The sequence below is a fragment of the Nelumbo nucifera genome, chromosome 8, assembly GCF_055504915.1.
Source record: "Nelumbo nucifera cultivar China Antique chromosome 8, China Antique-T2T, whole genome shotgun sequence".
Lineage (NCBI taxonomy): Eukaryota > Viridiplantae > Streptophyta > Magnoliopsida > Proteales > Nelumbonaceae > Nelumbo > Nelumbo nucifera.
The window spans coordinates 45,936,844-45,954,349 of NC_142656.1; the positions used below are offsets into that span (position 1 = coordinate 45,936,844).

Below are 17,506 nucleotides of genomic sequence, written 5' to 3' on the forward strand. Positions count from 1 at the left end.
TATATATATATATTCATGTATTTCCATTTCCCAGTTCGTCAAGCTTAGATTTAGATTGAATTTAGGACTTCAAACTCCATGAAAGCCGTGTTTGGCTTGATAGAAAATACGGTTTGAGGGAAAATTCTTAAGGCCGTGTTTGGTTGCAGTGTAATTTTATTTGCACTAGTACAAATGTATGGGAGTGCAAATGAAAAAAATGCAAATTGTGGTTTAAATTTGTTTTGGATTTTACTTTATTCTACATTGAGTCTTATTTTACTTTAGTTTTATTGCAAAAGTAAGGTGGAATTTGAAACAAAAATAAATCAAAACTTGCACCCAAATCATTTGCATTAGCATAGTTTTGCATCAGTGCAAATGAATTTGCACTGCAACCAAACACAGCCTAAGGAATTTCATGAAATTTGTTAAGAAATTTCTCTCTACTTTCTGTTTTCTCTTATTTTCTATCAAACCAAAACATTGCCTAGGTCAAACAATAAATCTTGGTCTAGAAATGGATAAGCATGTAATGGAGCACAGAAGGCCAATATTAACTAAATCTTTAACCACTGATTAAAAAAGAAAAACAAACGATGTACAAGCTAATCCCAGCCTAGTTATAATACAATTTTTAATTTAAGTGAATTATAACATTTTACCAATCCTTCAGCAACTCACCAGCAACATCCTTGTAGCTGACTTTCTTTTTCTTCTTTACTGGCTCTGCATCAGGATCTTCCAATGGTTTCTTAATTTCAATAACAGAATCTGCAGTTTCAATTTTATTCACCCCCAAGCTTGGTATCATATCTAGTAACATGGCTTGAACCGGATCTACCATCATTTCCAGCTTTTCCAAGTTATCTTTCTTTTCTTTGTAAGCATTCCCAGATCCTTGAGCATTTTCAGAGTCTCTGGTGTAAATTCCACCATCCAATTCAGTTCTTTGGTCCTTAGGAAACCACTCTGGGTTTTCATCTTCAGTGGCCTCCCATTTGGTAGGGTTGATTCCTAGTGATCTATCCAAGACTTCTGGGCTTTCATTCTCCTGGGATGTCCCATTTTTCATTGCGTCCATTCCATCAGTTCCCTTGGACCCTTCACTTGTTACAAAGTGTTCATGTTTTTTGGTTTCATCACAGGAATCATTGCTGCCGGATTCATTCTCATCTATTTTTGCAGGTCTGTTTCCAAGTCTTGCTCGTGATCTTCGAGTTTGACTGAAACCTTTTCTTGCTCCTTTTGCTTTGGTCAAAGCAGGTCTGCCTCTCTTCCTTTTGGCACCCTTCTCAGGGGATTCTGAGACTCTCAGGTGTTCTACAGCAGGTCCATTAGTACTTCCTTTGTCATCCTTCTCGGGATGTCCATTCTGGTTTTCCTCTATGTCACTTATCCTGTAAAGGTATCAGTGTTTAGAAAGAAAGATATTAAGATCATCTATCCAAGTACTGTGAATAGTGATTTTACCTATACTAGGATAGGGGAGAATACATGTATGAGAAAGGATCCATTATCCAATAGTATGAGATCTATTACAAAAAAGATAACCTGACTAAACAATTACAAGCATCCAATACCCAGATGTTTTCATCTCACATTGTTCATTACCCTCTATTTTGTTCACGATTGGAAATTAATCATGATAAAAACCAGATTGCAATTTCCAAAAGACCATACATAAAATAGACAACCGATGGCATGAATCATACTTCAATAATATAAATATCAAGTTTGGATACCTTTGTTCAATAGGTAAATCCTCCAAGCTATCAGGCCTCAGACCATATTTCCCCTCTTGCAACTTTTGGCCCATTTCCAAGGAATCCTCTAACCACTGATACCCTAAAATATGCAGCTTTTTGTTGTATAGAAAATGTTTGTCTGCTGCTGAGAAACTGTATCGGAAAGCATATATGATTAGCTGCATGAGAAATACATGTTAATGATATGCTTGTTTACTTAGATGTGAGAAAGGAACATAATGATAACTAAAAGACCACAAAAAATACAAATATCTAATTTCCATTTGCAAGAAAATCATCAGAAGTGTGGCATAGGGTTGTGGAGCAACCAAGAAGTGTTCCTTCAAATCAATGACCCGATCAACATTTGCAGCCATTGATCTCAGAAACAGGAAAATAGTGCCACTTCCTGATTGGACATAACATTATACCTTGAACCAGCATAACAATTTACCTTTCAAGTAAAGTGCCAAAGTCCACATTAGATCCTGGTGCTGACAAGACCACCAAGTGAGTAGCATGAAAAATGTCACAACTGACTTTACCCCCATGCATAGAAACTTCAAGACTCATCCTCCTCAGCGAAATCTCAAATAGAACTTTCCAATTCATATTTCTTCAAGGACCAAGTAATTCATATTAAGTGCAAGTAAGGAAATAAAATTTTACGGAATAGATTACATCCTACAACGAAACTGGACCTAGAAATGGAGAACCAGGAAGTAATGCATTCTCAAAAACTTACATGGACCCTATCAAAGGAATGAAATAAATGCAGCATCCCTGAAACCATGACCATTTTTCATTTGGACGGTACTTCTTATAATGGTCAATACTTTTGGAGTCTTCTGTTCCCACCAAGTTGCTAAAAAGCTGAGAGCATAAGAAGAAAATAAAGATTAGCGAGGGATCTTCAAGATTTTCTACACATGCTTTGAAATTTGGAAAATGGTGAGAAAAGGTTGGAATGCAACATAATGCAACAAATATCCATGTAGCATCTAGAACAGGCATAGACATGAATACGGAGACCAAGAAAATGGATACAGTATTGCCAAAATTATGGTTCTCCCTTTTTTTGTATATTCCAGATTGTAATCTTCCTTATTCACATCTTTCAACTCATATAAATCATCATGTTACTCATCAAGAAAAAAGATGAGCACGTACACTTTTCATATGTCTTAGTGCTCAAAACATCATTGTTCAATTTTGCATCTTATGAATGATAAACTACATCTTGAATTTTACAGGCACTTTTCCTGAGTTACACATTTACAATCTTCCATATCTTTCTTTGGTGAAAATCTGGAATTGAAAAGAGGAAAATTATGGTTGTGGTATAGTAAAGTTGAAAAAAAATTCCTAAAGCGATAAAAGTACCTACTGTCACTTAGTGTTAATTCAAGCATGTAGGCTCCAATTTGTTTGTTTATAATTCATGCAATCTCATGGAAGAAACTAATCATCATAGTACAAATAGTACTATGTACAAAATAGTACAAAATGTGTGCTTGGTCCTAGCGATACATACATGACATAATATATTATATACTTAATTAATAAAACTAAAGAATGATTGAATGAAAAATTAGATTAATGGACAAAAACCTAAGAAACAAAAGGTTTAAAAATAAGTAGGATTAAAATAGAATATATGCAATGTAAATTTAATAACAATATATCGAAAAATCTAAGTACACAGGGTTAGAGACCAAGAGAAAATGTGATGTCTTCCATTACCTTGGTTTTCTTGCTCAGAAAACCGCCTAGTCAGTTCCGCCTTTGCCGACAGGAAGGATACGTTCCAAGTGCCCCGAGATCTTGTACTGACTTATGAAGGACCCGACCTCCTCGAAAGTGAGATCGGTCAGGCCGAACTCGAATTTTTTGGGTGAACGTCGAGAGGTGGAGGCCCTCTTATGGGAACCTCGTCTCTCTTGGGCCAAGGACCCCTCCTCGGCATTATCTTCCATTAATGAGGGCTCCCCCCAAAGATAAGGTTGAGTGAAAAAAGATTTTCCTTCCTCAAATGTGACATCGATGGAGGTGTAGAATTTTCTGGTAGCTGGATGATAACATTTATAACCTTTCTGAGTTGGGGAATATCCCAAGAAGACACACCTGATTGCTCGTGGGTCTAATTTTCCCTTATTATGGACATGAACAAAGGCAGTGCAGCCAAAAATTCTTGGTGTGAGATTATTTGAGGCTCGAATATCAGGGTAAAATTGAGAAATGACTTGTATTGGGCTTCAGTTGTCAAGGACTTTAGATGGTAGTCTATTTATGGTGTAGGCAGCAGTAAGGACAGCTTCCCCCCAATATTGTTTTGGTACCTGATTTTGAAAGAGAAAGGCTCGGGTGGTTTGCAAAAGATGGCCATTTTTTCTCTCAGCTACCCCATTCTGTTGGGGAGTGTTAACACAGGAGGATTCATGCACAATGCCTTCTTTCTGAAAAAATGGGGACAAATTCTGATTAAAATAATCTGTAGCATTATCAAATCAAAACCTTTTAATTCTCACACCAAACTGAGTTTGGACCGTGTTATGAAAGTTGGGAAGAATCGTACCCACATCAAATTTAGACTTGAGAAGAAAAATCCATGTGACCCTAGTGCAATCATCAATAAAGGTGACGAACCATCTGGAACTAGTAATGTTGGGAATTTGAGAAGGGCCCCATATATCCGAATGAATCAAATAAAAAGGAGTTGAAGATCTTTTATTGCTGATTGGGAAAGAAACCCTTTTGTGCTTAGCAAGTTCACAAACATCACAATGAAAGGTTTCAACATCAATTCCTTTAAACAAGGAAGGAAGCATTGTTTTTAAAATAGGAAATGAAGGATGACCAAAACGGAAATGATGACGCCAAATTAAATCTTTATTGGAGGTAGATAAGAATGACTCGTGTGTGACATGCATAACAGTGTGAGATGATTTGCTGGTTGCTTCAAGGTAGTAGAGTCCATCTCTTTCTTTAGCAAGTCCAATCTTCTTCCCCGAAACCTGGTCCTGAAATACACAGTAAGAAGGGAAGAACACAACATTGCAGTTCACATCCTGGGTGAGTTTATGTATAGAGATAAGGCTAGTGGATAACTTAGGAACATGAAGCACATTTTTAAGTAATAGGGATGGAGTAATTTGAATATTCCCAATCCCTGCCACTGTGGTGAAAGAACCATCAGCAACAGAAAATTTTCTATTACTAGGACAGGGTGTATAGGTGAGAAAATGTAGTGAAGAGGGTGTCATGTGGTCAGTAGCTCCAGAATCAAGAATCCATGGAAAAACACTAGCCGAGGCATGTAATCCTAGAGATAAAGACTCACCTGAGAGAGCAAGAGAGGTAATAACCACTTCCTGGTTTCAAGGATTTCAGGAAGCACCTTAGCCTTTCAATTTCTTCATCATTAAATGGTCCTTGACTTGAGTGTTCTTGCTGCGGGGTTGTGGAGACATTATGGGCCTGTTGAACTCCTTTTGAAACTCCTCGATTTTCCCATTCCTTGCTGGATGTGGGAGGTTTCCCATGAAGTTTCCAGCACCGATCTTTCGTGTGTCTGGGCTTCTTGCAATAGGTGCACCAGAGGTTATCGTTAGAGTCACGGGTGGTTGTGTCACGAGCCAAGTTGTGATTGTTCTCACCCTTTGAACCACTGTAACTTCCTCCCCTTGCCACCATGGCTGAGCCTTCGAGATCTTTAGGCTCAAGCATGATTCCACGGTGGCTTTCCTTAGCTCTGACAAGGGCTATGACTTCATTCAATGGAGGCACTTCTTCTTTGCCAAGAATTTGTATTCGAACCTGATCAAATTCAGCATTCAGTCCGACCAAAAAATCATACACCCTATCTCTTTCAATAAAATTCTTCAAAATCACAGCATCATCTGCACACTTTGTCTCAAGAACCCGATAATGATCAAGCTCATGCCATAAATTTTGCAGCAGATTTGCATACTCTGTAACACTCCTGCTCCCTTGTTTGGCCGCCACAGTCTTCACTTTGACCTCATAGACACAAGCAGCGTCATGGGCTTTGGAATAGATTTGTCGGACAGCATCCCAAATAGCCTTTGCAGAGGGAAGAAACATACAAGTATCACTAATCTCGGGTGTCATTGAACTCCACAACCATGACATAATCATGGAGTCCTCTTCGTCCAAAGCATCAAAATTTGGCTCACCCAACCTTGGTCCTGTTCCAAGGAGGTGACTAATTTTTCCTTTTCCCTTCAAATAGGTATGCACTAGTTGTGACCACTTCAAGTAATTCTGGCCATTCAGTCTATATGTTGCCTGAATATTCTGCAAATCACCAGTGTGAGGATGAGAATTTGTTGCTCCTTCAACGGTTTGAACGGGAGCACTTGTTGCAGTCATGTCGGACATTGTTAATGGAGGAAAAATAAGGCCAGCAGGAAAGGAGAATAAAGGAACACTTCTGGTTACAGATCAACACTGAAGGCCAGAAGAGAAAAATACAAAAAACTGGCAATGAAGGCCGAAAAAAAAAACTCAAGGTTGACAAACCTAGAGCTCTGATACCATGTTTTGGAATGGTAGAATACTGATATGTTTCATTCTATTGCCAATGGGCATATTTATACAGTAAGCTGCTGCAATAAATAGAAAGAAAGAAAAATAGAAAGAAAAGAAAATAGAAAGAAGAAAAAATAGAAAGAAGAGAAAATAGAAAGTACAAAAATAGAAAGAAAAAACTTTCTAAATCAATCCTTCCACAATCCTAGGAATATATACAATTCTATTTTCAGATCTGAACCAGTAACCCCACGTTTTCCAACAGGTGGAGGCCCTCTTATGGGAACCTCGTCTCTCTTGGGCCGAGGACCCCTCCTTGGCATGAGAGGCACGGCGTCCTCCCCCCTCAGACTCACTACCAGACATGAAGAAAAGACAAGAAGAGGAAGAACTTACCGAAAGTTTACAAGGATGACTGATACCGCAAGGTGACACCGACCAAACCAATGCGACCGAGTTCTCTGTCACTCAGCTCTCGCTTAAAGACAAAGGATGGACCCCCCAAAGGCCAACTATTTATAAGGGCCCCGGTCCTCAATGACTGTGATCAACTTCATCCAACGGTTCAAATCGACGAGGCATTTCAGTTTTCGAGAACCCAAACCAGATATAATAAATTACTGGCATCTGTAGTAGCCTAATGAGGCGTCACGTCCGCGCATATACGTACACGACCCTTTGCAAGCTTCCACTCAAGAGACACCGTTTGAACCACGACTCGCTTGACCTCGGCTCCAACCTGAAGAAAGCAAGTAACCAGAAGCCCTCGTCATCGACCTACTCCCTTCGCCCAAACTTTTCCACCTCGAGCTTGAGAGTGGGGGCAATTGATGATGAGTGAAATCGACACATCGGCCACCTGGTGCCACATCACCTTAGAGACCACGAGACTTGAATGAGCAGCCTCAGAAAGCATCTGCCATCAAGACGGGTCCCTGTCCATCGATTTATCATCCACAACGATCAAATCAAAGCCGCCCAAGACATCAGTTCCACCCCGAGCTCCTCGAGATATCAGGCGACCTAGGCACAAATTGACATTTCGGTAGAATGACTCTGACCTGCCACGTCAGCATGGGGGACGCGTCTGCAGTTAACGTCTCCAAGATCCTCGGGAACATGTCGAGCAACCGACGGAAACGACAAGCGACTCATTTGGAAAACGCTCCCATGAGCCCCTAAGAATCCACACACCAAGATCCATTACTTCCGAGAATCTCGGAAGCGCCTTGATCATCCCCCAACTCTATAAAAGGGGGGTGCCTTCACCTTCATGGGGTATGCTCTCCGATAAGGTATTCTAGCAGTTCTAGCTCTCTTTGCTCTCTCTGCTTGGAACTATCCTTCAGCCTATCCAGCTAGGCACTAACTTGACTGTCGGAGCCTCCTCGCCTAGGCTCACAACCCAGCCTTTCTGACATCCTCTCATTGCAGGGTTCAAGCCGCTCACTACTCCTACTCGAAGCTCTCCAAGCAGATCGAGCACCATCAAATATCATTAATCTTTCCATATAAAATCTAATTTCCTTCTATTATCAACCTATTTCTAAATTAAGCTAGCATTTTTTCCTTTTAGGTTTCCCGCCTAATTCTTAGACACCTAATTTCTTTCCTATTTTTTATCCATTTCCTAATGCACACATCCACCACTACTAGTCTATGTTGTGTTGTAAAGCTTTCTCCCAAAATAACTTTGCAATCTTTATACATCTTTTGTTGTGTCCTTTTAGTAAGGAAAAAAATCCATCTGACTTATTTTTGACCCACTATTAAATGTTATGAAGTGTTCATCCTTCTTTTAGAAAAAAGGTGTTTAAAATTGCCATATCATAAGCTATTGCAAAACCTAATATTGTACCTCCTAATTCATTCCTCTCCCCAAACCAAATCCTCTATACACCATATCATATCCTACACTTCTTTACCCTACATGCCCATGTAAGTCTCTTATAAAAATCTTCTCTTCATTTGGAATTTCTTGGACTAATCCTTCTAAGTTTTCCAAAATTTTCTCTTAATGTTTCCTTCTAAACCCACTTGAGGTTCATAAGCACTAATTATGTTAATGATTTCCTAATCTAAAACAAGTCTAATAAAAACTGTTCTATCCCCAATTCTTTAAACATTTATAATGAATTTTTAAATCCTTATCTACTATTATCACTACACCATTTCTATTATTTATCTCTCTCATATACCATGATTTGTAGCCACCAATTTCTTTAGTTTTTTTCCCTTCCATTTAGTTTTTTGTAGGCATGCAATATTAACCCTTCTCTTCATAGTGTCTACTAATTCCATAGTTTTTCCTATTTATATTCCCACAATCCAAGTTGCTAAACAAAGTTGTGTTTCTTGGACTAGTTTCTTTACTTGCCCCTATCCAAAAGAATGTAGGAACTCTAGACTATTTGATACCACAACTAAGCGTTGCTATGGTGGGTCACTTACAGGGACTATCCTAGCAGGCCCTTGCCCTTTAAAACTACACTTGGGGAGTTGGGGTTATAAGAAAATAAAACCTTGCCAGTTAACACTTAATTTGAGACCTAATATAACCGATATCTTCAAATAAAATCTTGTCAGTTAACACTTAAAATATGAATACCCATCACAGGTCTGAACACTCTGTAAATTGACCCTAAATTACTCAAGTTATGTTCAAATTGTGTCATCTTGGGATTACTAGATACATAACTAAATAATCATTAAAACAGCAACAAGATCAAAGTGTTTCATCCATTTTGACATAGAAAAGTGATGCCGAAGTTAAGATAATAAGATTTGAGTCAAAAGTGAACCTTAATCCCACACTCTGTAGCCCATCAGATGGCATGCTTTCTCCTTCTAGTTTCATTGACATCTCAAAGGTTTGCATCCCAATTGTCTAGGGATTTAATTCAGCAATTTAGTTGTACATATTTTTCTACTGTTTATCGTTTATTGATGTAGGTGGATCTACTGTATATGAATAGATTCTTAAATCAAATCAAAATAATGATGCAATACTAAAATGAAGTACAGAAGCACACCTGTTTGATGTCTGTAATATCAAGATCCAAGTAATAAGAGTCAGAGAATTTATCAATTTCTTCTTGAAGTTTGCTCTTTGATGATTCTGACAAGTAGAGATAATACCTTCACAGAAAATACTTTTATGTTAAGATATTGTAACAAGCTATAATGATGAAGAGATAAAAGAAAAAAAAGAAATAAAATTCAGAAATGAATGAAGCAAATATAGTGACAAACTTTGGATGCAACTGCAGGAGTCGCTTCTGTGAGCAACAATCCAAAACCCAAGAATAATGAATGATATCTCCATGAAGCTTAGCTGCCTGATATTTGATCCCTGAAAGATTTATACATATTATAAAAGTTTTCTAAGCTAAGATGATTTTTCCAAAGAGAAATGGTTAATACAAATACCTTTTTGCTCGGCTGCAATACAGTGAGTGACTGAGCCATTAAGATTCATTGAGAAAGTTCCTCCATTCTCAGCCACCATTTTGTGGAAGGAATCCAGAGAATGGGTTGGAGGCACATTGACAAAGTCTATGGAGGTTAAAGAAGTAATAACAGTAAACAAGAATTTAATAATCATAAGGCTCCAGAAACTCATCTATAAGAAATATCATTTGGAGTTTTGGACAAGTAAAAACTTCTAGCAGCAAAAGACAAAAGAAGATAGAAGTGGATTGGTGTATAGAGAGTTAAACAAAGCAACTTAAAAAGGAAAAAATCTAAATTATACGTCTTGTATTTAAAATATTTGTCCTTGCATCAGGATAGGAAGGATAGAGCCACTCTCTGCCTCTAATGGAGTCATGTATATGAAATCTCCTCTCTTCTCATAGACACATAAGACATTCTACCTATGGTTTGACATTCTACAATTGCATAAACAAAGGAATATACCACATTTCACACACACAAGAACAGGAGAAAGGCAGACAAGACAGGACATCTTTATTCTCCTTTATGACTCCAAGTATGTAACTGAGTTACAAATAAATGCAACTATAGTGCCAACATCTTACAGACACAGTAGAGTGAAAAAAAAAAACAAATAATATTGCTAAAATCCATAGGATACAAAACATGATGTTTGCAAATATAAGAGTCTCCTCTTTAACACCAGATGTATCTGTCTGAACAAAATGTGAAGGGACAATAGAAACATTCTTTTTCCTCTCACCCAATTGTGAGGATTTTGTGTGTTTTGGTTTACTATCTTGTAAGCATCCATAATCTGTTCCCCTCTGGGTGTTGCCATTACTAGACTGTACCAAGTCCACAAAAGCTGAGATTGAAAGAAACATATATTTTAGATCAAAGAAGCTCCTTCCATATCAAGTGAATTAAATCAAAGAGAAATCCTCAAAAGAACATGAGGAACTTTTTTCCATGATTTGTCAGGCATCAACATCATAAGAATGATATCCAATAAATTAACTAGATAGATATAGATGGGATGATAACCACAATTTGAGGCTTATAATCTTGTTGATCAGACCTACAGAGCAACTGGAAGCCCATTTAGAAATAAAAGTCTCCTTACATTGCACATCAAGGCATTCGTGCCAAGGTTTGTCATATCTCACCCGGTCAATACGGGGGAATCTCAAACTATACGGTGCGGCAAATACCTAGATGAAAGAACATTAGATCAGTTTATTATAGAAAATAACCAGCCAAAGAAATTAAAAAAGTCTGTCTTGATATGTATGATGTGGTCAATCCAAACTATTCACCAAGTAGGGACACTAGATTTTCCACATGTTTAATCTTCCAGTCATCATCACCCATATATCCCACTTTGTCTTGTAGTTTTCCCAACTAATATTAGCCATTTGAAATTTTTATTATTAATAATAAAAACATGGCAAAACAAGGTCTTTTGGGCTAAAACATGTGCCATGAATATATAGGGTGGGAAGAGGAAGACAGGAAAATTACATCATCGAAAATTATTAGATAGTTTAGTCATTTAGGAAAGCTTAGACAGCAACCTGAGTAGCAGGCCTGTATATGTATAAGACAGACAAAAAGGAATTACACTATTGTTCCAACTGTACCTCTGACCTAATTGTTCGGATATCACTAGTGATTGAAAGTATTACTGACCTGTAAAAGAGAAAGTCGTTATATATATATATATATATGGAAAAAATGCATATATTTTGTAATTTTACAGAAAGTAATAACATTGAAAGGCTGCTAACTTTTCAGGGCTATCAATCCAAACATCTGGCCTCTCCTTTGAATTATTTGTAACTTCATAAAAGCTTGGTGGAGACTTCTTTGGATATTCATTTTTCCTGCCAAAACAGATTTTTCAGTTTAATATTATTTACAATAATGTTATGTGTAAGTGTGTGTGTGTGTGTATGCCCCCACTTTCCCACCCCTGAAAAAAGAAAAAAATTTAACATTTTAACCCTGCTCTGAGGAATAGAAATCAAATGCTTGAAAAAGATTACCTGAAATAAGGCTTCAATTTTGTAAGAAGAGCATTCAGCTCATCATCAGAGAGACCGGAACCCACTCTACAAAACGAAATAAATCTGCATGGAAAGATATAAATAGTATCATTAGTAGATGCCCAACTTTAGTGAGCCATACAAATATATAAGAAGGTAAATTAAGAAGTTAAATGAAAATTATGTTCTTCAATAAATCAGGACTAAGTAGTTCAACAAAATTGCCAACTAAATTTCTAATGAGATTATAATCACAGAATACCACTTAAGCCAGAAGGAAATTTCATTAAATCATTATAAGACCAGCAATGTTGTGTGGCATTATTGGATAGTCACAAAACATGTAGCAAAGACGCAAATTTGAGATGGAGTTCAAAATTAGAAACCATAGCATCAGAAATGAGCATATTTATGGAAATCTAAGAGCAGAAACAATATGTCACAAAAAGAGGGAAAATAGACAGAGAATGTTTTCATCATGAGTGCCAAAGACCAGCTACCAAAGTAGGAAGAAAGAACATAATAGCAAATTACAGGGTCTAGAAGAGCCCAGGACAAGCCAATAAGGACATGGGTAAAGCACTAAGAAATGATTTGAAGGCCCACGGTTTAACAATAGATATTTGCATTGAACAGAGTAGAATGGTAGAACAGGATTCATGTAGCCAACCTAATATAGTTGATATAAAGCATTGTTCATTACCAAGAGAACAAAAAATATATCAAATGAAGCAGAAGTACTATGGTACTAATGTCCCTAAACTCCATAATGTTTCGACTACATATTTCCATTTTCATGGGTAGTGACACAAAAAGTCTACCAGAATCGACATATTCCCCAATGAACACTACTAGCACTATGTCGAGTACAAGAGATAGTTTCCACGACATATTTCCATTTCCACTTCATGGTTAGCAACATGAAATCTTATTGGAATCAACATATTCCCCAGTGAACACTACCAGCAGTACATGGAGTACAAGAGATATTGTTATAACATAAATTGGTAACAATATTGTAGATATGTGGAGTAACAATGTCATTGCCCACCAAACTTATATTATTACCACTTTGAGCTAGTTCAATATTCATTTCAAACATGAAGTTAAATATTAGTTTTTTTTTTTTTTGTGTAATAGATTATTTGGTTGATCTGTAATAGGTTTACAGGACAACTTTAGAACAAATATTTTGTCTATAACCTTAGTTTCTTAGCGTTGTTTAATGATTTGAAACAAGATAAAAATTTAAAAATCCATGCCTATGCTTGTTTTATTATTTCATAAAATATCATTCTATATTTTTGCATATTTTACAATGTGCCACGTCTATAATTTTTACAATAGTTCCACACGATATTTCTGACATTTTCAATATGTTTCCTATAGTTAGATGACCAACATTTTAAACCTTGTTTGCATGTACACACATATAATACATTGTGATAAGTACATTGTGAAGGTAAAAAATGGAGAGAAGACATACACTTGATGTAAAATTGTATTGATTATTAAATGACTAAACTACAAGTTTGAGTTGGCTGGGTTGGGCTGGGATTAGACCTCAGCTCAGGACTGACCGAACCTGAGGTCAAAGCCTGAGTTTACCAACCCAAGCTCAACCTGAGTTAAACACAACAACTCAAGCTGGGCCCAGACTTCGTTGGGCCTGGGCAGGTTGGTTGGATTTGAAAGGTTCCTTAGACATATTTTGCATATTTACCACTCATTTCAGCTTTATAGCTGTAGAGATAAAGAAGTTTTTTTTTTTTCTTTTTATCTTTTGTTACTTCTTATTTATGAGAGGATCAGTATTGTTATTATACTTGTTTTTAAGTATTTATAGGTTAGGGAGTGGTCCTACCATAGTCTCACTATCAATTGCTTATATTCTCCACGAACTCTTTGTCTATCTCTCTATTTCTTCTCTTCTACTGTTTTCTTCTTTAATAAGAAATAGCAAAAGATAAAAAGAACTTCATAATCTTTACCCTCCCCCTCAAGTGGATACCAATCTCTGATCTCTGGCCTCCAATCAATATAAAAAACTCCCTTAAAACATCATTGATCAAGTAGTATGGTTCCCACAGCCAATCCCCATATCACCCCATAGTCAAAGCCTTGTATCACCCCTATATGGACTACTAGCCCTTACCTTGACAGTTTCAAAAGAGAAGAGATGCAAATTTTTCTGCCTATGATACCAACTTAAAATAAAGGAGTTGAAAATTACACCTACAGTAATTCAAATAATGCAAGAAAAGAAGAAAAGAGAGAAAGAGAAAGAAGAAGAAAAGAAGTTTCAGCAATAGGTTGTGGAAGAAGAAAAGAATGGAAGAGAGAAATGAAGAATTCGAACCTCTCTCTAGCACCCTTTCATCACTTTTATTAATAATTCTAAGTCTGAGTACAATTACTTGGCGGCCATCCCCGCATTAGCATAGTGATCAACCTGTGGATCAACAGACTGAACCTATCTTCTGCTCTCCTCACTACTCACCATAGCATATGCCTGAGACAAAGTCACTTCATCCTTTGCTAAAGCATTCCGCCTCACAATATCATTCTCCGAGTTGAGTCTAGTGAGGATCTCAAAGACCCGATTTCTCGCCACCAACCCTATATGTTTCTGCATCCTTTGTGCAACCCCAAACAATAGTCTCTATCTGATCAATCTCTTGCCAAAGAGATTTCAGCATAGAGAAGTAGACTGCTAAGGGCTTCACCCCCTGTCTAAGATTATTCACATCATGCTTCAATTTGTAGGCCCGAACAACATTAAGCTTTTGGGAATAGGTCTTTGTGACACTATCCCACACTTCTTTTGTATTTTCCACTCATAGGTAATGCTGACTAATGTGTGGTTGGATAGAATTCACTAACCAATCCACTACTGTGTAGTTTTCCTGCATCAACCTTTCATAGGTAGGATCATCCTCCTCCGATTTCTTTTTGCTCTCAGTAACATAACCCCATTTCTCTCTACTACACACATGTATCTTAATAGATTGAGACCAAGCTAAATAATTGGTCCCATCTAGCTTCATAGTAGTCACAGCCACAAAAAGATTCTCCACTGACCCCCCCATGTCCAAACCTGGAATCTATGGAATATTTGGTCTCTCCTCCAATTTGCTCCATTGAATAAACGGATGCAAACGAAAATCAAATTAGGGCTTTACTAGGCTATATTTACTGCTCTAAGCAAAGAACAACCTCTCACCCCTCCCCCCCCCCCAAAAAAAAAAAAAAAAAAATTAGGGTTTCATAGGGTCCTGCGAGATAGGGAGAAAGAGAGAAACTTCAACCACCCCTTCCAGAGCCCCTAATAGAAATCAAAAGGCTTACCTCTAATCCCCAAGCACCTAGTTCAAACTGTCTCTACGACCTATAATAAGGTTTCTCCAGTTATCTAGGGTCTTCGGGAGAAATCTCCAAGAACCTGCCTTGGGCTTCAACTAAGGATGAAAAACCTCCAAAAACCTTCCTAACTAGGCTGCATAAGTAGCTGATTGATCAACCAATCAGTTCTCCATACACACTATGTATGGGCAAAGAAAGGAGAAAAAAGTCGAAAGTGAGAACCTGCTCTAATACCAAGTTGAAAATTACACCTACAATAATTCAAATAATGCAAAAAAAAAAAGAAGAAAAGAGAGAGAGAAAGAAGAAGAAAAGAAGTTTCAACAATAGGTTGTGGAAGAAGAAAAGAAGGGAAGAGAGAAAAGAAGAATTCAAACCACTCTCTACCACCCTTTCAACACTTTTATTAACAATTCTATGTCTGAGTACAATTACTTGGATGCCCTTAATGGGGTGGCCAGCACTGAAGAAATAATTAAAGAAAATAAAAGAAGGCCCATAAGAGCCCATAACTAAGAAACATAACTTTTAAACACTAGTTAAAAGAAATAAAGAACACTAGGGCCCATTCAGCTCATTCTCACTACAAAAGGATTGATGATTAAAATAGAGAAAACACCAAGATCTAATGTAGTCGGCTTGGTAGCCTACATCCACGGGAAGAGAGGGAAAAAATATTAACTATGAGAACAAGAGATACAAGACTGACCTCTCTACAGACTCACAACATAATGAACACTCTCACTCAACCTTAATCCCACACAACCAATGGCTTAAATAAGCAAAACACCCAATTATATCAGAATTTCACGCTGGCGCTTCTTCCTCCCATAAATACATATAAGTCACTAAAGTTTATCAACATTACAAATATACCCCTATAACCTCCAACACCCTCCCTAAAAGAAAACCCAAATACAATCAAATACAATATATCTCTCTACATGAACACCATATGGACATCTCTCTTTTTCTCTATGAACATCGCTATCAATCAACTTAAAAAGAAGGATAGCTTCCATTGTTGATCCCCCTGGCATAACCCAAATTGGTCCCTTGATATACTTGTTTCATGTTGTACCCTTTGCTCAACTATTCTCTCACAAAGTTCCATAGTGTGGCTCATGAGCTTTTCCAATCATCAGGCATCTTCCTTCTGTACATTATCTTATTGAAAACCTTAGCCATAATAAGCATATCCCTTCCATACTTTTTCATAATTCTATTGGAATCCCATCAGGTCCTAATGCTTTTCCTTTCATCTTATTTAGTGCCTCTTTCACCTCATAGTTGATATACTAGTCTCTCCTCCATTAGCTTCCTCTACATACTATTCATTTGATAAATTTTCAAAATAGATTTTCCATCTTTACTTGATTTCCTCATCTTTTACATTACACTTTGATCTTCTTCTGCGCCTAATGAACAAGTAGTTGTTATCTTTACTGAGTGTCAGAAGTCAAAGTTGTTTGACAGTATAGGCAAGCTGGGCACAACTAACATTTATGCTCAGATTGAGGGAGAGTGTTGGGAAGGGTAAATAGACATTTATACGTTGACATCAGAAAGGGTAGTATAGCCTTTTTATTGGTTTATGGGCATTCTTGTAAATGTATATTTCCCATTAAAGAGGGGCTAACAGCTTTAAGAGTTTTTATTCTTCTTCACAGCTTTGTTTTCTTTATTTTTCTTTATTTCTGTGCTAGAAGGGGATCTCCAGACACAAGTGTCATCCTGTAGACATTGTGTATAAGTACCACTTACAACTTAAGTTGATTTTTTTTTAGCACAAATAAAAGAATAAAGTAGGATCAGTTCACAATGTCCAAACTTCAACAAGCAATTGAGTTTTGTTATCTGTGCAAGTAATGAAAGAAATTAGGGATGCATATCGATCAAATTGGATTGGATATAATTAGACTCAAATTGATTAATTAATATTCAAATTCAAATTGGTTAAGAGGACTGCCAACTCCATGGTAGATGCTTTATCTAAGAAAGGGGCAGAAAGACAATTAATGTTCTGGGCACAATTCTAAAAAGAAATTTTGGGGGGAGATAAGATGGTTGATCTCTCAATCTTTGTAGATTTATATTGTACACACCTCTTAATTCTATAATGTAATGAAAGCTGTAGTTATTGCTAAAAAAATCAAATCAGATCTTGTCCATCAAATTTTTATTGGATTTGAGTCAAATTCGGATTGCAATTGGATATTGAATAGTATAAATAAATTAAACTAAACAGTGATCAAAATATTAAACATTTATTAAGTGAATTAAAAATGACACTGATATTGTATTTCATGAACAAAATGAAGTGAAAATTACTTGTATGAAACTTGAACCAATGATAATTTAGTAAAAACACAAATTTCAAAC

At 36.9% G+C, this 17,506-nt stretch overlaps 1 protein-coding gene across 1 annotated transcript in view; it reads right to left on the minus strand.

The window, feature by feature from the left end:
• Positions 1-535: 535 nt before the first annotated feature.
• Positions 536-17,506, minus strand: part of ATLIG4 (DNA ligase IV) — an 80,477-nt gene continuing 63,506 nt past the window's right edge. Inside the window, exons 16-27 of the mRNA XM_010275281.3 lie at positions 11,762-11,845; positions 11,504-11,599; positions 11,357-11,405; positions 10,840-10,927; positions 10,375-10,581; positions 9,708-9,833; positions 9,531-9,630; positions 9,311-9,416; positions 2,473-2,600; positions 2,182-2,343; positions 1,725-1,880; positions 536-1,379 (exon numbers count right to left, since the gene is read on the minus strand). Coding sequence (XP_010273583.1) covers positions 641-1,379; positions 1,725-1,880; positions 2,182-2,343; positions 2,473-2,600; positions 9,311-9,416; positions 9,531-9,630; positions 9,708-9,833; positions 10,375-10,581; positions 10,840-10,927; positions 11,357-11,405; positions 11,504-11,599; positions 11,762-11,845 — 2,041 coding nt within the window. The 3' untranslated portion in view covers positions 536-640. The remainder of the gene's footprint in view (positions 1,380-1,724; positions 1,881-2,181; positions 2,344-2,472; positions 2,601-9,310; positions 9,417-9,530; positions 9,631-9,707; positions 9,834-10,374; positions 10,582-10,839; positions 10,928-11,356; positions 11,406-11,503; positions 11,600-11,761; positions 11,846-17,506) is intronic.